The sequence below is a fragment of the Sylvia atricapilla genome, chromosome 15 (genome assembly GCF_009819655.1).
Source record: "Sylvia atricapilla isolate bSylAtr1 chromosome 15, bSylAtr1.pri, whole genome shotgun sequence".
In the NCBI taxonomy this organism is placed as follows: Eukaryota; Metazoa; Chordata; class Aves; order Passeriformes; family Sylviidae; genus Sylvia; species Sylvia atricapilla.
Window position 1 is genome coordinate 4,390,287 of NC_089154.1, and position 20,306 is coordinate 4,410,592.

At 43.0% G+C, this 20,306-nt stretch overlaps 1 protein-coding gene across 1 annotated transcript in view; it reads left to right on the forward strand.

Moving 5' to 3' along the window:
* SDK1 (sidekick cell adhesion molecule 1) overlaps positions 1-20,306 on the forward strand; it is a 391,189-nt gene that overhangs the window by 239,051 nt on the left and 131,832 nt on the right. The window contains exons 8-13 of the mRNA XM_066329767.1: positions 5,399-5,482; positions 10,651-10,845; positions 12,002-12,118; positions 12,661-12,828; positions 14,778-14,880; positions 15,959-16,135. Coding sequence (XP_066185864.1) covers positions 5,399-5,482; positions 10,651-10,845; positions 12,002-12,118; positions 12,661-12,828; positions 14,778-14,880; positions 15,959-16,135 — 844 coding nt within the window. The remainder of the gene's footprint in view (positions 1-5,398; positions 5,483-10,650; positions 10,846-12,001; positions 12,119-12,660; positions 12,829-14,777; positions 14,881-15,958; positions 16,136-20,306) is intronic.

Below are 20,306 nucleotides of genomic sequence, written 5' to 3' on the forward strand. Positions count from 1 at the left end.
GCCCAGAGGTCTACATTAAAAGGTATGTTATCCTCATCTTGGGAGAATTCAGCTCTGTGGGATCACAGGATTTAGGAAGACATCAGAAAAGTTCCAGTGTTGGTCTGAAGGTCCACCTGGCTGGGCTCTGACGTGGACTGTGGGGCTCTTTCTCCCTCCCTGTTCTCCAGGAGTGTCCAGGTGCTGAAGGGTCTTCTTTGTGCATTTCTGCTGTTCAGGAATTTGCATTGTGTGTACAGAACTGCCAGAGCAGAAGTTATTTCCCTCTGTAGCTGCAAGCACCATGGTGCCTCGTGCTCAGACCTCTGGAAACAGCAGCTCTCGTGGCTCCAGCTTAGGCACTTTGAAACACTGCAGATGCTTGCTTTGAAAGCAGTGGAAAGGATTTTTCATGTGTGGCTCATAAGAGAAGATCCTGATGACTGTGTTCATCTACTGTGTAAGAAAATAATAAGTTTTCAGGGAAACTATAATACAAAATGTCTTTGGATTCACCTAATCACAGTTTGGGCTCAAAGGAAAGAAATATCAGCAGCTTTTGATTTGTCAAGCCTCAGAGGTTCTGAGATGGACACAGACATTCTGCCTTGGGCCCAAATGCAGCAGGACCTGTCCCACAGGGAGGTAGTGGGATTTCTGGGCAGCCCAGCTCTGTCTCTGATATTCCCAACAAGTTCTTCCTCCTTTCAGCCCTGCAGACAGGACATGTGTTCCTCAGGCTGTTATTTCAGAACACACAGACTGCAGCTCGCAGCAGGGGCAGCAAGAAACCACAAGGATCTTTTCATCTCTCTCTGTTTTAACCTGATATTCATGCAAAGAAACCTCCTTTGCTCCAAGGAGCCTGCTGTACCTGCATCCACAATGGGGCTTCTCTCCCAGCATGGCCAGTCTGATCTTCTGTCTGGAGTTACAGACTTTGTACCTACGAGGGGCTGTCAAGCTTCCAGTTCCTCTTCCTTTAGAAGATATTCACCAAATAAATTAGTTTATGGTAATGCTGGAGGAAGGCTTCCATGTTGAAGGCTCAATTTTCCTCTTAAATATGCATCCCTGAGTTTCTGAGAGATGCAGGAATTTCAGCTTTGGAGGAGCCCCTGGGGCTTTCTCTGTTCTTTCTGACTTTCATGTGTGTATCTAGGATTAGGTCACACATCTCCAGTGCAGCTTGAAGGGTATGTAATGGATGCTGACTGCTATCTTCTGAATGTTAAAATCAGTGACCATGTAACTCTGCACAAGGGAAGTTAGAACAGGATCAAATTTTGCAGGCTCCCAAGGGCTTTTCTGAGAGACATCTTTCCAGTGATGTCTGGAGTGCTAAAAAACCCCTGAAACCCTCCACAACTATTAAAAGCACACATTTATATTCAAATACTCTTTTTCCCCCTTGCCTGTACTTGACATTTTAGTGAAGATCAGTCAAACACCAATACAATATCTGAACAATGCAGTATCTGTTTCTTTCAGCCTAATGTGGGCTGTGACCCCTCTCACTGCCACACGCCACAATGCCAGCAGGGTGAACTCAGGGTAATGAGTCCTTTCCTATTCGAACTATTGTGATTCTGTAATTTCCAAAAAAATTTAAATGTTTGACCTGATACTGGCAAATTACTGTCATTCCTAAAAATTGCTCTGTGGGGGGGGACTTGTGTCTGGCATGTTATATTCTTTGGAAGATGTTATAGTTTCACCACACATATTAAATTTCAACACATGATTATTGCCTACAACAATAAATGCTAAATTCATACTGTGGTGTGATTCAAAGCAAGCCTTATAAATATGCAGAGGAATCATATATACAGACAGCCAGAATGCCCCCTCAGAGTGCCATCTGACCCCTAGAAACAGTGCTGCATTTTTATGGCCTCTCTCTGACAGTCGTTCACCAGGTGCTCTACGACCCAAATTCAGATACTCTGAATTTCTCCCTTGCAGTTCATGCTGGGTGTTCAGGCCCTTGGGCACAAAACCTGATGTGCAGGTGATACATCTGTGACACCTCTGAAAAGTGAGAAGCTGAGGTTTCAGTTGCCCAGCACCTGGAACTGGAGCTGTTTCCTCCACAGCCTGAGTTCTGTTGGCTGCACAGGATTTTTACAGCATCCATGCTGCTGGTGAGAACTCAACCCTCTTTACTTGGAGGGTGACAGAGACTGGAAGAGCCTTGCCAGAGAGGTTGTGGAGTGTCATTCTCTGGATATGGTAAAAACAACCTGCAGCCTGCCCTGGATGAACGACCTTTAGCAGGGGGCTTGGTCTGGGTGATCTCCAGGGGTGACTTTCAACCCCAGCCATCCTGAGGTTCTGGGGGAAATCACTCTTTTTTTTGCCTCAAAAACCCTTAGGGTATCCTTACACCAATATTCCTGGAATTCCTTCATTCCTTTCACCACCAAGGCTAATTTTCCACATGTTAGACTTTACCAAAGCAGTGTTGTCCATGTGCTATTCTGGATCTCCCAGAAATCCCTCATCCATCAGTCACACAGCCTGGTCTCCATCTTCACTCAGCACAGGCCATAAATTGCAGAGTTGCTTCTGGAAGGATTTCTGTACCAGTGCTTATCTTTCAAGAGCAGGATCTGACTTGTCAGTGGGCAGCTGTTCTTTCTGTGTCAGGTGTAGTATTTGGCAATTCTTCCAGCTGCTGGAGTGAGCAGAGTTCAGCAGGCTTTGGTCTGGGGGAAAAGGTGAGTCTGGGCTTCAAGACCAGAAATCAAATCTGTTGGCACTGAAATTCCTCTGGGATCTGCCTGTGGCCTTTAGGTTGCATCTTTCTGCTGCTCCTGCTCTTTTTCTGTCTTGTCTGCTTCTGTTTCTCCCTGCTTCTTTCAGAAAAGCTGATGTGAGTGCTCTTTTTATAACATCACATCCCGTTTGCTAAGTGACAGTTGTCACTGACTTCAGGTTCTTTGTCACGTAATTCATTGCTTGATAGCTGCTCCCCTAAGCATCTCTTCACCTCAGAAGTTTCTCTGAGGGTGACAAACAAGCCTGTGTGGGATTTCAAGGCAGGAGCACGGGTTGCAGGTTAAGATTTTAGGAGGGACAGTGGGAAAGACAACTGTGTAAATATGCCAGGTGTAACTGCAGGAGCTGTGCAGCAGCAGCAGACAAACAGAGGTCATGGAGCCACCAGCATCTTTGAGGTCACATTAAGTGCTTTGCAGCTGGACTGCAGGCCCAGGGTGAAGATAAATCTGCAAATTTATCTCTGGTGTGTGAGTATGTTGCTGATCCAGGAGAAAGTTTGAGAGGTGGTGGCTGAAGGTTGCCAAGTTTGGAGATTGGCCCGGTAAGGGCAGAATCCTTTATAAAAGGAAAGGTGCAGTCAGGACCTCCCTAAGCAGAAGATAAACTTCAGTGGCTGGAGAGACACTGGCAGAAGAAGTCCAGACTTAGAAGGGAACGTCTGGATTTGTGAATATGTGTCTGGATGCTTTCCTGGCCCAGTGCTGCTTTGTCCTCACCCCACAATCACATCAAACTGCCACAGAATTAAAGATACCCATTTTATTTGGAGAGATGGACGTGTGGACACTGACCTGTGTGGCCACAGACTGGACACACAGATAAGGACATGGGGCTGAACGTTTGGAAATTCAAAAGTCAACATCCAGAGAAATGGAGCACAGGGAAAACACCAGGCAGGGCTTTGGAGGATGGCGTGAGAGGAAGGAGAATGCTCAGCGTGAAAATGTGGACGTAGATGAATTGCAGAGGACTCAGCAACTTAGCTGATCAAACATGTCAAAGTGTGTGCCATCAGTGAATTTCAATTAAATGTTCAGCTTTTCAATTTGTTGTTGAGATTAACGCATGAGATCATACGCAATAAATCACAGCTTATTATGCATGCTTATTAATAGCTTTATATTTCGGCAGTGAGGATCAATAATGTTAACACATGTATATTATTAGAATATAATAAATCAAGTAGCTTGTTTTTATTGGTTTTGCTGGGTAAACAACTATTCCAGGCTGTTTGTAACCTCCCCTCCTCCCCTGCACGGCGTGCAGAAGACTAATATTGATTGGCTTTATTTGGAATGGAGACAGAATTGTAATATCCATTGGTGCTCAGACGAGACCCCAGTTCTGTACACCCAAGCAAGTATTTTATTGTAGTGAGAGGGAAGAGTTGCTGGGAAAAGGGAGGTTCTGGTCTAACCTGGGGCCTCCTGAAGCCACCCCTGGGCAATGACAGCCACACTTGCTGTACTGCAGGTAGCAACAAGCTTTTGCAGGATGAATTTATGTGATTTTCATTTTATTTACTAAAATGCTGATGCCCTAGCAGTAACATAACCACAAGACCTTTTATCCAGTAGTGTTTGGTGGAGAGATTTGAGAGCAGGTCAGCGCAGATGACCTCGGATCTTGCAGCTTCCTAAATCTTTTAAAACATACTCAATTTCCTTTAAAATGGAAATACAAATAACTCAGTTTCACAAGCTACTTACATTGCCTTTTTGGTGTTTGCTAAAACTTACCAGCGAGTTTGGTTATGCTACAAGAGAACTGTATTTATAATCAAGTAAAATCCTTCTAAAAGCTGTACTCAGATGATAATTGCATTGAAGAAACTATGACAGTCTTTAGTTACCATGATAATAACTGCAACCTCAGTGCCTCTGGGACTTTGACATGATGCTCTTCAATTTTATGCTGCATAGAAGAAAGACTTACATGCCAGCATACTCTGCAATTTCTGCAGTCTGGTCTTTGTTTAATTAAACATCTAATATCTTTTCTTTAGCCCTAATGATAAAGTGGGGATTTTATGATTATTACTGTAGCTTCAATTAAAGCATTAAATCTGTTTGCTTTCATGAAATAAAACAGTTGAGAGGAATTTCTTTTAATTATGCTGCACTTGTCCTCTGATGTCGACTCTGTGACATGCTCTGGCACTTTATTTGACATGCTTCATGCCCTGCTGCCGTGAAATGTAGTCTAGATACTGAAGCAAACTATCCTATAAAATGCTACATTGGAAATATAAACTTGTATAAACCTCTTGGGAGGGCCTTCCTAAGCAAAATATTAACATGTTCCATGATTCAGGCCTATAAAATGAAAAGTAGACCCTGCTCTGAGTGTTAATTTGTAGTGTGGACCCCTAAATCTTTACTTTCTATTGACTTTACTCTGGAATTGATACTCAGCACAGCAAAAATTGTCAGGGTTTTTTTAGATGATGCTTTTGTTATCAAGAAACCCCCCGCCTCCAAATAGAGACAAACTTGGACAAATGAATCTGTTTGTAACCCTCTATATCCAATAAACCACCTGTGGATGGGATTCTTTGATGAATATTTTTTAAGGAGCACCTGTTTTTCACTTTGCTGTGGCTTTGCTTTGTTGACTTTTGTTTGCTTTCCCCAAGAACCTCCGTATTTCACGGCCCAGCCCCAGAATGTGATTTTGGCTGAGGTGGAGAAGGACGTGGACATCCTGTGCCAGGCCATGGGTGAGTGCACAAAACTGTTCCAACCTGGACTGATGGCATGTGGCTGTGCAGTTTGGATGAAATCATCTTATAGAAACCTTATATAAGCCTAAATCTCTGTAAGCTGTAACGTTTAGAAGTCTGTTTTATTGCTGATTATCACAGGTCCCATATACAAGGAAAAGGGTTGGCTTTTCCCCTTGGAGAATTGGGCAGTAATTGTAATTGAGTTTAATTTGGAATAGTGTTGGTGCGTTGATGTTTGTCTGTGGGGAGCACAAGTCCTGCTCCTGGTGCTCTGGGATCCTGCCTGTGCTTCAGTGTTGGCACTAGGGAAGAGATTGAAATATCTTGAGCCAGAAAATGGGCTGAGGGGAGAGTGTGATTATGGAGCCCATCATCTGGAATGCAAACACTCCTTATTTTCAACAGTCCCAATACCCCCCGTCTTCTAAAACTTAGGGAACTTCTACAGTGAATAGAAACGTCAGCAACTCTGACATCTGAATGTAGTTATGAAATCTGCAGGAGGACTATTACAGGCAGTTTTTATTTGGTAGGTGGTTTATTAATATAAAAGGCTTCAAATGTGTAGAATTCCACCCGACTAAAATCATGTTTCAAGTTGAGTTGCACAGAAATGCAATCCCCACCTCTTTCAGCACCCTGGGAAGGGAGGAGACGTCATCGTGTGTTTAGAGCAGGTTTCTCAAAGTCACCAAATTTCTACGTGACTCTGCTGAGGGACTGAACATTTTGTTGTCTCCCTTTCCCTGCTGCTGAGTTTAAGAAGCAATGCACATAAAATGCCATGAGGTCCTTAGGGAAAAAGATCACATCCTTGATTAAAAAAAGTACCCAGACCTAACTAGTAGCTTATTTGTGTGGTGTCTTCCTCCAAATCAGAGCCAATAAAGACATTTTTACTGTGTGATCGTGTTATTGCCACTATGATTTGAGCTTTTTTCCCCGTGTTTTATGTAGGAAAAAGTTAGTGCTGCTTTTCTAGAAGGAATCTTCACAAACTGTGTGATAAGCAAGTGTGTGTGTTAAGGGTGCTCTGGCTGATTTGGAATTTCAGAAGCCTATGATGAGATCTCTTGCAAAAAGCTCTTATGGAAATGAAGTTATTAGATGATAAGAGACAATGTCTTCTTGTTCATTAATAGCTTTTTAAGCAAAACACAGCAGGACCTGCTGTCAGTGGAGTTCCCCAGGAACCCATCTGCTGTCTCAGATTTTTTTCATGTATTAAAAAAAAAAAAAAAAAAAAAAAAAGAAGACAACCCGACCCAAAACCTGGATGAATCAGGGAGACCTGAGCTTGACTTCAAGTCTTGCTTTGAGAAATTTGCTTCCCAAGGAGGTTAATGGGGCACTCATAACCATTCTCAGTGGAGATATGGTAACCCTTATTAAACAAAATCCATTATTTCTGTTCAACTCTTGTAGTGCACATCTGATTTGCTGATGAATGTGGTGCAGGAACATAAAACCTGTTTCCTTGCGGATTATTCTGTTGAGTATCTATAACACGTATGAGGGGCAGGTACTAGAATTAAACATAGAGGATTTTTGATCTTTTATTACACAAATATGGCAATTGTGAGCACTTCAAAAGAGGGTAAATGAAGATTGCTGCTTCCCTGCTCCAAACTGGGAGAACAAAGCACTGGGGAAACTGCAGAGCTGCCCTCTACCTTTGCTACAAATGGAAGACAGATTGCATTTCCCACAGCCCCATCAGGTTCTGTGCACAAAGCCCATTTGCCAAGACTTTGTGCACTATGGATGTGTGAGAGACAGATTAATTTCACAGTATAAGCAGAGATTAACTGTAAATAAAATTGCAACTTGCAGCGACCAGCTCCCTGCTCCCTGTAATGGAGTTTCAGGGTATCAGGCCACAGGAACTGTTTATCTTCCAGCACTGGCTGATGCTGCCTGAATGTTCAATGGCTTTCCTTTAAATGCTCTTTCTTATTTGCTTGTGGGAAGTTTAGAGCTGCAGGCAGTGGTGGGGGTGTCTGGGGAGTGCAGTTAATTGGACTCCAGTTCTACCTGTTTAGAAAGTAGATGGTAGAGATGCTTTGGGGGTTCCCCAGTAGCTCGCTGGGATCCGGAGGAGGCGGTAAAAAATAAATAACAAAGATGACACAGTGAATATTCTGAGTCTTTCATCGAGGTTCTTAAGCTAAATTTGGCAGAGAGTCAAGCAGCTGTTTCACAGATGGAGGAGCTGAGCCTCGGGTTCCATAAGTTATTTGCCCAAGGTTACAGAAGAAGTGGCAAAGCCAGAACCAGCAGCTCTGTTTCCTGCCTTCCCTTCTCCCCCCCTGACACTAGATTAATTTGTCTGTGAGAAATGAATAGTGCTGCACACAACTGAGAAATAAGGTTATTTTATTTATTTCTGCCAGTCTTTTAGGCTACTCTCACCTCTCGAGCAGCAGGGTCGGGCTGATGCTGCTTGGAAAGGTAGAGTGCAAAAGGTCTTTAAAGCGTTCTCTTCTCTTCACAGTTTTTTCACCAGAAGGTGTTCAGAGAAGAAAAGAAGCAAAATTCCATTGGGGGGTGTGTGGAGAGGAAAGGTTGTGGGGTGGGGAGAAGAGGAAGAGAAGAAAAGCCATGTTTAACCATTTTTACAGCCAAACAGGTAGCAAAATTAGAAAAGAACGTGTGTGCAACTTGGAAGACAAATCTCTCTGGGGAGATCACTAAAGCCCAAATGAATGCTGCTGACAGGCATCAGAGTGCTCAGATAAGATCCTATTATTCAGACTCATAACTTTGAGTGGAGGAAGATACCCGTAACTGAAAAGTAGAGAAATAGAGATGGTAATATTCAGTTTGTCAGCTGAGCTGGTGATAGGAAGGTGTATCTCACAGTGATTATAGGATTAGAAGGTTTGCCAATACTGTTAGTAGAATGGGATTTATGGAATGACACCAGTGTTAAAGGTTTGACTGTTCTGAATGCAGGATTTCATTATTTCCTTGGTGCCTATCAAGTCTAATGTGTGGGAAAATGGAGTTGCTATTATTTAAACTTGAAATCATTTCCAAGCTTCTCAGCATCAGGAGAACTATTCCATTTTGCATCATCTGTTTCTTCATTACTCAATGATAATTTGTATTTGCCCAGGAGGATTTTCAAGAGATGAATAACACTCTCACCGAGAGTTGTGAACATTGAAATTTACTCTAATTCTGTGTATGGGCTGTTGTATGAAATTTAAATTATGCCTATTGCAAGCTCCTCCACCACGTCTATTCTCTATCAGACAATGCACTTCTACATAGTGGGTTTCTTCCTGAGATGATTATCTGCATTACGAGTATATTTTATTTTATCAGCAGAACAAAAGCATCAGAGGTGATTGAAGTAAATTATACGTGTTTATAAAAGTAACAACAGCAATTGGATGTTGTTTTTCAGTTGTTTCCTTACACTGTTTGTACATACATTCTTTCCAGAGTTAACACAGCTTTTGTCTGTATAAAGAGAATAAGTGCACTGAGAGAAGATGTGAATGGAAGTATAACACAGTAGTATTTAACTTGGGGAGTTTTAAAATGATAATGATGATTATATAGATCTTCCCATGGCACTTCAGCTCTCAGAACATCAAGTGACTGCCAGCATTGCAGTGAAATTCATTGTCTGCAGATGCTCAATTCATCAGTGACATCCCATCCTCCATGCTTCGGTGACACTTCTTCTCTATTTGGGCAAATTTCATTCCCTCGTGAATTTAAGTTTGTGGTCTCTTACCCTATTACAAAAGCTTGTGTAGGTCTGAGACTTTAAGTGAAGAGGGTTCAAAACCACCCCAAGTGCTGTGCCCAGCCCTGGGCCCTCTGTTCAGGAAGGACATTGAGGGGCTGGAGTGTGTCCAGGGAAAGGAATGGAGGAGTCTGGAGTGTAAATCCTGTAAGGAGAGGCTGAGGAAACTGGGGAGAGCTCAGCCTGGAGAAAAGGAAAATCGGGGGGACCTTCTTGCTCTCCACAACTCCCTGACAGGAGGGTGTAGTGAGATGGGAGTTGGGCTCTGCTCCCGGAGAGCAAAGGGCAGGATGAGAGGAGATGGTGTTAGGCTGTGCCAGGGAGGGTCAGGCTGGACATCAGGAAGCATTTCTTCACAGAAAGGATGATCAGACATTGGAAGGAGGTGCCCAGGAAGGTGATGATCTTGGAGGTCTCTTCCAATCTTAATTACTCTGTGATTATCTAATCACATAATAAAATATGTGCCTCTCTTCTGATCTCTGCACAGAACCCCCAGTGTTTGATCCCAGTAGGGATCCCCAGTAGGGATTTCTGAGATGTAAAGTAAAAACATTGTCTGATATGAGCAGTGGGATGGGAACAGCCGTCTAAGACCGTTCTAGGCCCCTGACATCTCTTGAGGAAAAGAGAATCCTGCACTATTTGTGTATAATAAATTTACAGCCACTTCATCCCAGCTGACGGAGACATAACAGCAACAAAAATATGTGTGAAATAACTGTGTCAGGGTTTGTGGAACATGCACATGAAAGAAAACAGGAATAAATGGGACCGTAAGGTTTTATCTAGGCTAGGAATTTCATTTCTCTTTATGTCTGCTTTTTTTCAAATAGCAGGTAAAGCTTGAGACTGAATAAAAAATAATAATAATAATTTAAAGCTATCCTATTGTTGGCAATATGTTGTTTGTACATCGGCTCAAACTAAGCTGCTAAATTGGGACTCAAGTACAGCCATGTGAGCACTTCATTTTTCATGTGCAATTTACCATTTCCTTTGTATTTCAGCTATCTTAGCTACAGAAGCACAGAGGAATCTTATTTGGGATGGAACAGTCTTACAGATTGCCTGGATTGCCACTCTGCTGCTGTTTAAGGAGCACGATTCTGGCTTTCAACATGAAATTGTTCCAAATCTTATTTTGTAGTAGCATGAAATATGATTGGGTGAAGAAAGTAATTTGATAACATGTTTTCTCAACATTCCCCCTTAGCATTTGCTGGTTTTATCCCCTCATGTCCTGCAGTGTGTCATTACCATTGATAATGTGAGATGCAGCCTCCATCTAAAGCAGCTTGGAAAAAAACCTCAATAATTGGCACAGAAAGATGGGAAAACAGGGACACGACCTAAAACACTCTTTGCAAAGGCTAACAGTGCTCTCTTTTTGCTCGGGCAGGCGTCCCCATCCCCACCCTGGTGTGGTACAAGGACTCAGTGCCCCTGGGCAGGCTGGAGAACCCGCGGTACAAGGTGCTGCTGAGCGGGGCGCTGCGCATCCACGCGCTGCGGCCGCAGGACGCCGGCATCTTCCAGTGCTTCGCCAGCAACCAGGCTGGGGAGATCCACACCTACACCTACCTGGACGTCACCAGTGAGTCAGGAGGGGTGGCAGGAGGTGTCATCCCCGTAGGTGACCCCGCGCTCGTCACGTTTCTCTCAGCTGCTTTAGTTGAACCCACAGAACATTGATTTCTCGTCAAGGGTCGCTGCTGTAAGGAAACCCAAAATGCCCCCGTGGCCTCAGCACAATCTGCTGAGTCGTGTGGAAAAGCTCTCCATGACATCAGGAGAGCTTGGCTGGAGGTGAACTCCCCTATTTCAGGAGATCTTAGTGAAAAAAAAAATAAAATTAATTGTCAAATACTTTTATCTTTCCTTCATATTTCCACTCTAATGCAATTCCATTCTGAACTTGAGTTACTGCTCCGTGGTTGTGCATGCTATCATTTTATCTGCCTTTGTCTGCAACTGCATTTGGTCAGGGAAAAGAAAGAAAGTTCAAGTTAAATGTCTTTTTTGGCCAAAAAGTCAGATTAAATGGTTTTGCTAATGAAGTGCATGCTTCTCTATGGAAGAGTTACAAATCCTAGTAGTCTCTTTTAACAGTGATTATTAACAATCATTTCTGTAATATTAAACTTCCCTTCAGGAAGGTGATTTTTAGCCCAAGAGCACTTTGCACATACTGACCAGAATTCCTACTGGCCTCGGAAAATAAATCAGCCCCAGTTCAATATAGATCTAGGAAACTGCAGGAAAAAAAACTGCAATAAAATGCAACTGGGGGAAAATAAGAGAGAAAGAAACTTAGAAAATGTCTTGGAGAAGGCTCAGGTTCTAAATTCTTTTGGCTGACATTTAAGTTTCAAAGTTAATGCCTTTCTCAAGTTGCTTTTCATCTTAAAGAACTCTGTTATGAAGATGAAGGAAAATAGTTTTGTTTATCTAGATTTCTCAAGTTGCCCCCAAACACCCATTTTGAGCTTTATCTTCCTTTTTCTTTAACCTATCTTACTTGTAGAGGTACAAGCACTGATAGATTTTTATTTTCTGTGTAGGTAATAAACAGGATTAGCAATTCCTGGGAGATGAATAAGAAAAGGTTACAGTCACCGCTGAAAGGTTTTCATGTCCTACTGTCATGTCCTTCTCCATGATCAGCTCTATAAAAGTGGATGTAAAGTGGTCCACGGTAATAGTTAAAGAGAGAGGTGAGGCATTGAGTTTGTTTGAATTTTTTATTCTAGACATCAAGCCAGCCTTTATCCAGCCCCCGGAGGACACCACAGTCACTGAGGGGATGACTGCAGTGCTGACCTGTGAAGTTTCAGGGGCTCCACGCCCTGCCATCTCCTGGAAGAAAGGTAGCCAGTTATTCCCTCCACATTTATGTAATCCACATTTTCCTGTCCATTCCTGTTGCTGGGATCCTGTAGATCCACGCAGTGCCTCTCTCCCCCTTCCCCTGGGCAGCAGGGTTTGCTGTGGGGCCGTCATGTGGCCGTGGCCTGTAGCCCTGGTTTCGTGCATGAGATGTTTTGGTTTTCTGAAGTTCTTTTCCCAGGGAATTTTCTGTAAACAAAAGACGTGTGTTTCTAACTGTAACTTTGTTTACATCCTTTCCCTAGGAGGGACTTCTTGATGTCCCTCTGCTCTGAACAATGTGAGTGAAGAGGTTTGTCTTCTTGTCACCAATCCGATTGGTCTGTGTAGAGCAGTACAAAAGGGAGACACATCCCAAAAATCAAGCAGTCACTTTCAGCCAGCTGAAGTTCGGAGTCTGTGTCTTTGAGGTGTAAAACAGCGACAGTGGCCAGGGCAGGACGTAACATTTTGGAAGAGCTGGAATTGCAGTCCCTGCTTCCACCTGACACTAACCAAGCTGCTTCCCCTGTGTGTGTTTCAGGAGAGCAGATCTTGGCCAGTGGCTCTGTGCAGATCCCTCGCTTCCTTCTCCTGGAGTCTGGAGGGCTCCAGATAACGCCCGTGTTCCTGCAGGACGCCGGCAATTACACTTGCTGTGCAGCCAACTCTGAAGGAGCTCTGAATGCTTTTGTGATGCTGACAGTGTGGAGTAAGGATAATGCTTTGTTTGAAGTCTAACTTTAATCAAGTATTAATCAGTTTTTGTTGTGTGCTCAGGAAATTTTCATAAGTAATTATGCTTTTCTCATTAATAGAGTTACTTGTGTGATTTAATAGGAATAATGTGTCTATTTTAGGAAGCCTATCACAAACCCCTATTTTGTTTGGAGAATTATGCATATAAATCTCTATTTTGTGAAAGGAAGTGTATTTAAATAGAGCTTCAATCACAAGTACAGTTTTACTCAGGTTTGGTGTCTCACATTGCAAGTCCCAGCTTTTAACTTGTAAGATTTGGCTGTTTGCAGGAGGTTTCTGCCTCCAGGAGCCTGCAGGCAGCACAGACCAGTGTGTGCTGGTACTGAGGCTGTGGCCACAGTCACAACAGATAGGATTTTCCTCACCCTTTTGTATTTTTTGTGGTTCTGGGTGCTGTTGGAAGCCAAACCAAAGTGCAGCAGATTTCAACGAACCCCTCACACTACAGACTGGTGTGGGACAGGACATCCTGTGAAATGGTTTTGTCATTCACCACTTTCCCCTGATTCCCCTTTCTTCTGTTGGGGAAGTGAGTCTGATCCAAGAGGTTCGCTTGTGTTACTTCTAAGTGAGTTAAACTGAAGTGTAACATGGTTTTTGCTACTCAAGGTGCAAATAATGATCCGTGAGCTGGGACTAAGAGCAACTGAAAATAATGAAGATGATGAGGATTAATACAGAAATGTTGTTGCCTTTCTCCTCTCCAGCACCTGAAGTACTGATTGTGCTGCTGATGTGTGATGCATATTTGGCATTTAATAATCTCCAAACTCTGGAAGTAAATCAGCCACATTTTTCCTTTTGAATTTGGGAATACCTGATCTGTCAGTATCTGTAATGTACTTGTGCCATGTGGCCATCGTGTTTATGTCTTTTTGACATCACAGACTTGGTAAAAAGATCAAGAGGGTGTAAATTGAATGATATCCAGGTGTAGAGATCAAGTGAAGAGATCCTTCCTATTAATTATCAAAGCTATGTTTCTTACAGATAGTAAAGATAGTTCCTGTTCATTGTACTGAATAAGGGGAAGAAAAGTGAGTATAACCTAATGTTTGTGTAGCAACAGCAGCATTATAAAGCCAGAAGTCTGACATAGGTACATCAGAAGTAATGCTAAAAAAAATTCCATGCTGTTTAGAGTCAGCTTTTGATTTTGCTGATGGTCCCTTCTTGTGCATGTGTGAGATATCACAGTAGGTGCTGATTATCTCTGTAGGGATTTGGGACTTATTAACATTATCCACATATCTTCCATGCTCATCCTGGTTGTCTCCCTGCCTCAGCTGCTGCTCCCGTGTGTGGCACATAATGGGGATCTTTCTCACCGGATCTGGTTGCTGTAGTTACAGCAATTATTGTGTTCTGAGCCTCCAGGAGGGGCTTGAGGAAGGATGTTCTGAAACATTTGAGTAAACAACATATCTTTCTGATATGGACGATTTTTTTTTTTCCAGGAGCTCCTCCACTGTCCTGGAGTTGACAAAGTTGCAGGGTGCTGTTTAAGTTTACCTTTCTCTCGGTATTTTCCAAGCGCGTTTTTCTTTGCACAGGTTTTCCTTGATTTGTGTTTTTGCCTCTCCAAAGAGCGTGGCTCATTTCCTGACTCTGTTTGCTTCCATACATAAATTCCATACATTAGTATTTCAGGGAGTTGCCGCAGACACTTGCACAAGCCGAGGGAGAGTTCAGAGAGTTTATCATTCCTCTCCTCTGAGCTCAGCCCTGCGCTGTCACCTGTGTCACCGTGTCTGCAGAGGGAAGGGTCTCCGGCAGCAGAGGCTGGAGGAGCGCTGTCCCGCTTGCTTTCAATGACAAAGGCTCGCGGCCGTTCTGCCCGTGAATATCCGGGGCGAAAGGCTCTGATTCCACCTGAGCCGTGCTTTGTGCTGCTTCCAGATCGCACTGGCATTGTCCGCGCTCCCGAGGACAGCACGGTGATCAAAGGAACCACGGCCACCCTGCGCTGCGAGGCCACTCACGACCCCAGAATTTCCATCAGGTTGGTGCTGCCACTCCTCGTTTGTGTGGTTTATCCCAGCTTAATTTCATAAGCTGTACCAATAGCGTTAGGTGAAAAGTTTCAGGACCCCAGATTTTCACACTAAACCCCTGATTACTGCATTATAAGGTTGTACAGTGTATCATTAATCATATAAATCCCATCTTCCATTTCAGCCTTATGTATTATTTACAATGAGCTATGTTCCACTTCATGACTTCAATATAGCCTTCCATGATTTTACTGTCAAGGTTAATACACTATCAATAAAACCAACTTGTCAGAGGCTGATACATAATGAGAGTAAAAGCCAAAGAGAAGGAATAGGATTTCAGAAGTGTTTACTCTGGGGTGCATAAAAGCCACACCAGAGATGCCCATGTGTTTGGAAACAACTCAATAACTTGGGCTTATAGTCTGTTCTAACCGTGTAAAGGAAACCAGAATTTGTCTGCACTATTAAAATTTTGATTAGAACATTTAGAGGAAGCTCAAAACTTGAAAATAAATTTGCCATGAAAATTAATGTAGTCTGAAAGCCACACAAATGAAATAAAATGCAAGCAAGAGCTTGGAGAGTGCTTGAAGGGTGAACTGCAGAAAGAACTTCGGAAAGAGAAAATTTCAGTTGGAGGTGGGAAATTGTGAGCCTGTGGGCTCTCCACACCTCTGTGACATGTTGGGAGGTATGTTTTTGATATGTGAGCTCCAGCAAACCTTCAACAAGTCTCTGATCCTGGTAGTCCAATATTAGAGAGCCTTGGCAGAGCTGGGCCAACACCCACCATTAACTGCAGAGTTAATGTTCTGGCAGGGGTGAACTTAAGAACTTGGACATTTATGAGTACTCCATCTTTTCCTTGTAAAATACATCATATCATGGATGGAATTGCATTTTTCATTCTGATCGCTCGATCTAACACTTAAACTTGTGAAAGGCACTGGTCTTGGAAGCAGCTGCAGGGGCCTGTCATTTTTAACACGTGATGACAGGAGCTGATCCCTTCCAGCAGAGTTAAAATAAATCTATTCTGGTGTTCTTAGGAGTAATCAATAACTGAAACACTGTAATACTCAGGTACCTTTGGAAGAAGGACAGCGTTGTGATAAATCCATCCAGCAGTTCCAGGATCACAGTGGAGAAGGACGGGACCCTCCTGATCAGCCAGACGTGGTCGGGTGACATCGGGGACTACACCTGTGAGGTCATTTCTTCCGGAGGGAACGACTCCAGGACAGCTCGGCTGGAAGTGATGTGAGTACTCCAACTCAAATATTCACTGCACTGGCTTTCAAACAGTCTCAGGGATATTTCTAGCTTTTAATTCCAGGTGGAGAGTCAGCAGCTCTGATTTTTTGGTGTGGGTTTCTTTGGTTTTTAAGGGAAATTAAGGCTGTTTCATTGCTAATGAGATTGCTTTGATCTCCTGGCTGAGCCTGCTTTGAGCAGGAGTTTGGACCAGAGACCTCCTAAGGTCCCTTTAAACCTGGATCTTTCTACCACCCTATGCTGTAGGGCTTTCCCATGAAGCCCAGGTGCTGTGCCATGATGCCAACGTTTTGAAACAAAAAAATGTTTTCTTCCTTTTAGTACTTTTTCTCTGTTAAACATTTATCAGAATAGCTGGTCCCTGGATGGGCATTGCTTACTCCTGCGTTCTCTATATGCATCATTTTTCAGGAAGAGAAATATTTTTATGTATGACTTTCTTTATTCCTATGGATCTTTAAAAATAAAACCAAGAAAATGTTTGAAGTGCCATTCAGTTCTGGAAAAGGATTATAAAATGTCATTACATGGTTCCATATTTTCTATTTCTGTCATTCCACTGAGGTGAAGCGCACTTCCATTTTATTTTTATCACTAAAAGCAACAGCTGTGGGTTCAGTACATGTGTGGAGCAGATCAAATGAAAAAAAAAAAAAAAGGAAAATAAAAAAAGGTAATGTTTTATGTAGAGTTATTTATTTATTTATTTACTCGAGTAGTGCCGCACGCTTTAATTTAACTAAAATTGCATCTGTTTCTGCTGGTCATGCCTGATGTCTCTGAGAAGATGGCAATTGTGTGGTTGGCAGTGTAATGAGTTCACCTCTGAGATTTGCTGTGCAGAGGGCTGTTTGATACAGCATCATTCTGACAGTGCCAAGGCTCCATCAGATGCCCATTTTCCGAGAGCGGTCATACATTCTTTTTCTAATTAAGCACTCCTCAGCTCTCCTCCCGGAGTGCATTTTACTGCTGGTTGGAATCCAAGAGCAGAAGACAATTCAGAATATATTGCTGCTACATAACCACGCTCGCTCTTCTCTGAGGCGGTTTTTGAATGGAGGGCAGAAAATCACAGAGTAAAGACTGAAAAGGATGTTAAAGCTTGGACTTTGAAACAAAGCTATAAATATGTGCTAAACACTTCAGCAGCAGGACGGTTTCCTAATGCTGAAGAGCAAAAGCTGCCCTGTGCAGACTAGGACAGCACAGGGAATTGGATTTGCTTGCAGTTCCCCACTGCCCACTGAGGTCCATGAAATGTGGGCTGGAAGCTGGTTGGGAGAAGCTCATCCTGTGTGCACTGCTAAGGCACCCCAGCTGCTCCAGCTGTGTTGGCTGGCTCTCCATGCACTGGGACTGCCTCTTAACCCTGCATCATCTCTACTTCCTTTGATGTTCTGTTGGTGATCACCCATCTCCTGTTTTTCCTGGAGGAATTAAAGGCATCTATCAGACCCACTCTTTTCAGAGAAGTCAAGTAACTGATAAGTCACTCAATAATACCTTGAATTGTGACATTTCATTTCAAAGCAGGGCTGCAGGTAGTGCAATACTGCCAGAGAACATTGCATTTCCTTGCAGCTTTCATCATTATCGTTTGGCTCAGCAGCACAGATCTGTGAGGAGGAGAGATACACGATACAACAGGAGTGAAATGAAGAAGAAAATATGTGGAAAGGAAACGTCTGAAGTAAAGCTTAAATTAAATTCCAGCTTGTGTAGGAATGACAGATCTGTAACATTCCCTGTTCTCCTGGATAACTCCCTCGTGCAGAGCATTAACAAACAGGGCAGGCAATTCCCATCCATGAGCACTCACACTTGAGCGCCTTGAGGAGCACTAATGTCAGACAAATGTTCAAGGGTGCCCTCTCAACCAGTTACAGACTGCAGCAGTCACCAATGGATAATCCTGGGTCCCACACAGCCTTCCCTGACAACTCCAGATCTCTCCCCACCTTCTTCCTCCCCAGGAACCAGCATGTCTCTCCTCCACCTCCTGCCCCCTGCCCGTCAAGAGGAATTTCCAAAGGCACAGATGAGTTTCTTACTGATTTCTGTTCAAACTGATTCAATTGAAAACCGTCGACCTTCAGGTTATTTAATCTCTGAGTGGTCCAGTTTTCAAATTTCTGGAAAGAAGGAAAGAAAACTCTCTTCCCTGGCCTCCCCTTGCTGGAAGTCAGGCTTGGGGACAAAGGTGGAGCTCCTTGCTGGAAGAACCTGCACTGATAGCACAGCACAGATACATTGGTGCTGCAGGCAGGATGGATCATCTTCCTCAGCATGAAAGAAGAAATAAAATATTTGCAAAGGAAAGCCAGAAAACTAATGAAGAACTTGCTAAAGTGCAGCCAAAGGTTACCTTGCTCATCAATTTTGCACTGATGGTACTTGGGCACAGAAACTAATTGCTAGTCAAGATACTCTATTCATTCATTTGTCTTCCCACTAAATGTGTTTATTCTCCATGTACATCACTTGATTTGATTTGCATGAGGTAAAACATTTGCGAGTGATGTTTCTATTCTGCGAGAGATAGATTTTAATTTTACACTGACTTCATTTTTTCTCCTAGTAGAGTTTCTCAACTGCATATCAGAAACATTTGGTGATGAGCCCCCCGCTTCTCTTGCCTCCTTGCAAGTCACAGGGTTTGATCCTGAAAGTAATTGCATGTTATGAAACATCCCAGCTTCATTTAGCTTACTTTATAGTCCTGTAAACACCACCCTGAAATATGAAAAAAGGCTTGTTCCTAAAGCTGCATAAGCTGAGTTATCACCATGTATCACTCACCTGATGGGAAACTGTGCTGATTCCAGCTCAAAGTATCCTGAGGATTCTCAGGATGTATAAAATATGCAGAATTACCACTATCTGTGCCTGATGATACCCACTGCTCAATATCAGCCCGTCTGCAGCCCATGCTAGAGGATTTCTTTGTTGCATGAATGTGACTGCAAAGTATGGTAATGCTGCATTGTTGGAAAAGCAAAGCCCTCTACAAGCCTCCGTTATGTCACAACATATAGTAAAATCTTTTAGGCTCTTTTTCTATGCAAAAATATGGGGAGGACAATGTAATACAAAAATAGGCAATTTATTCCTGGCAGCGAGTTCATCTTCTTTCAGTTCCCTTTCATCAGAGAAAGAGCTATTATTGTTCTGTCTTCTTCAAAAGCAGGAGAGGGGAGCTAACCACTTATAATAAACCCCAGTGGGTTGCCAGGAATGCACAGTATTGCCTTTGTCAGCCATCTATCCATGAATTTGGATACCCTTTTTACTGGGGTATTTATAATTGCTGCTTCTTCCAATTTCTTCCCAGTATATCCCATAAAAAATTATTGCTGAAATTAAAGTCGGGATGACCAAGACAGGGTAAGAGATAAGAACGTAAAAATGATAAAAATGTTCTGTTACAAATGTAACTTGATGCAGATCCCACATTTCTTGGTTCCAATAGCCCATCTCTTCTCCTTTCTCCAGGGAGAGAAAGCAGAAGGAATGTCAAACTTGAAAATATATTATTCCTTCCTCACTGGAAAGAAGGCTTCTATTTATTTTTCCAAGCTCTGTATTGAGATGTCATCCAAGAATCAAGGTTCACTGCTGAGTCTGAGTGCACTTGATACTCAAAGGAGAAATATCACCCAGAAATGCATTTGGAAATAAATGCCATTGTGTCTGTTTGTCATTGAGGGTAGAGCAGGAATGTAGGTGTTTTCAGCAAAAAGAAAGCATAAAATTCAAACCCCTTTCCCAAGTCATCTCCAGGTCTGGGCAGATTGAAATGGGAAATAAATCTGTGCACTCTGGAACTCGGCAACCCTTTAATTCCAAAAATTCTCCTTGTTACAGACCTGTGAGAGACAAAGAGCCTCACAACTCGGGGCTGCCTCACATGAATTTTTCCTGCACTCATAAATTGGAGAGGATTCTTCTGCGAGAGAAAACTGCAAGGTCCTGAGCAACAGTGGGGCCACGTTTGTTAATTTAAACCATTATTAACTTTTAGGAGCAGAGCCATCAGGGCTGAGTGCTGCAGTCCCCCCTGCCTCAGCCCCGTGCTGTTATCAGCCCTGGCAGATGAATCAGCTGCTCCTGAGCAGACCCTGCCTGCTGGACCTGACTGAGGGAATCGTTTATG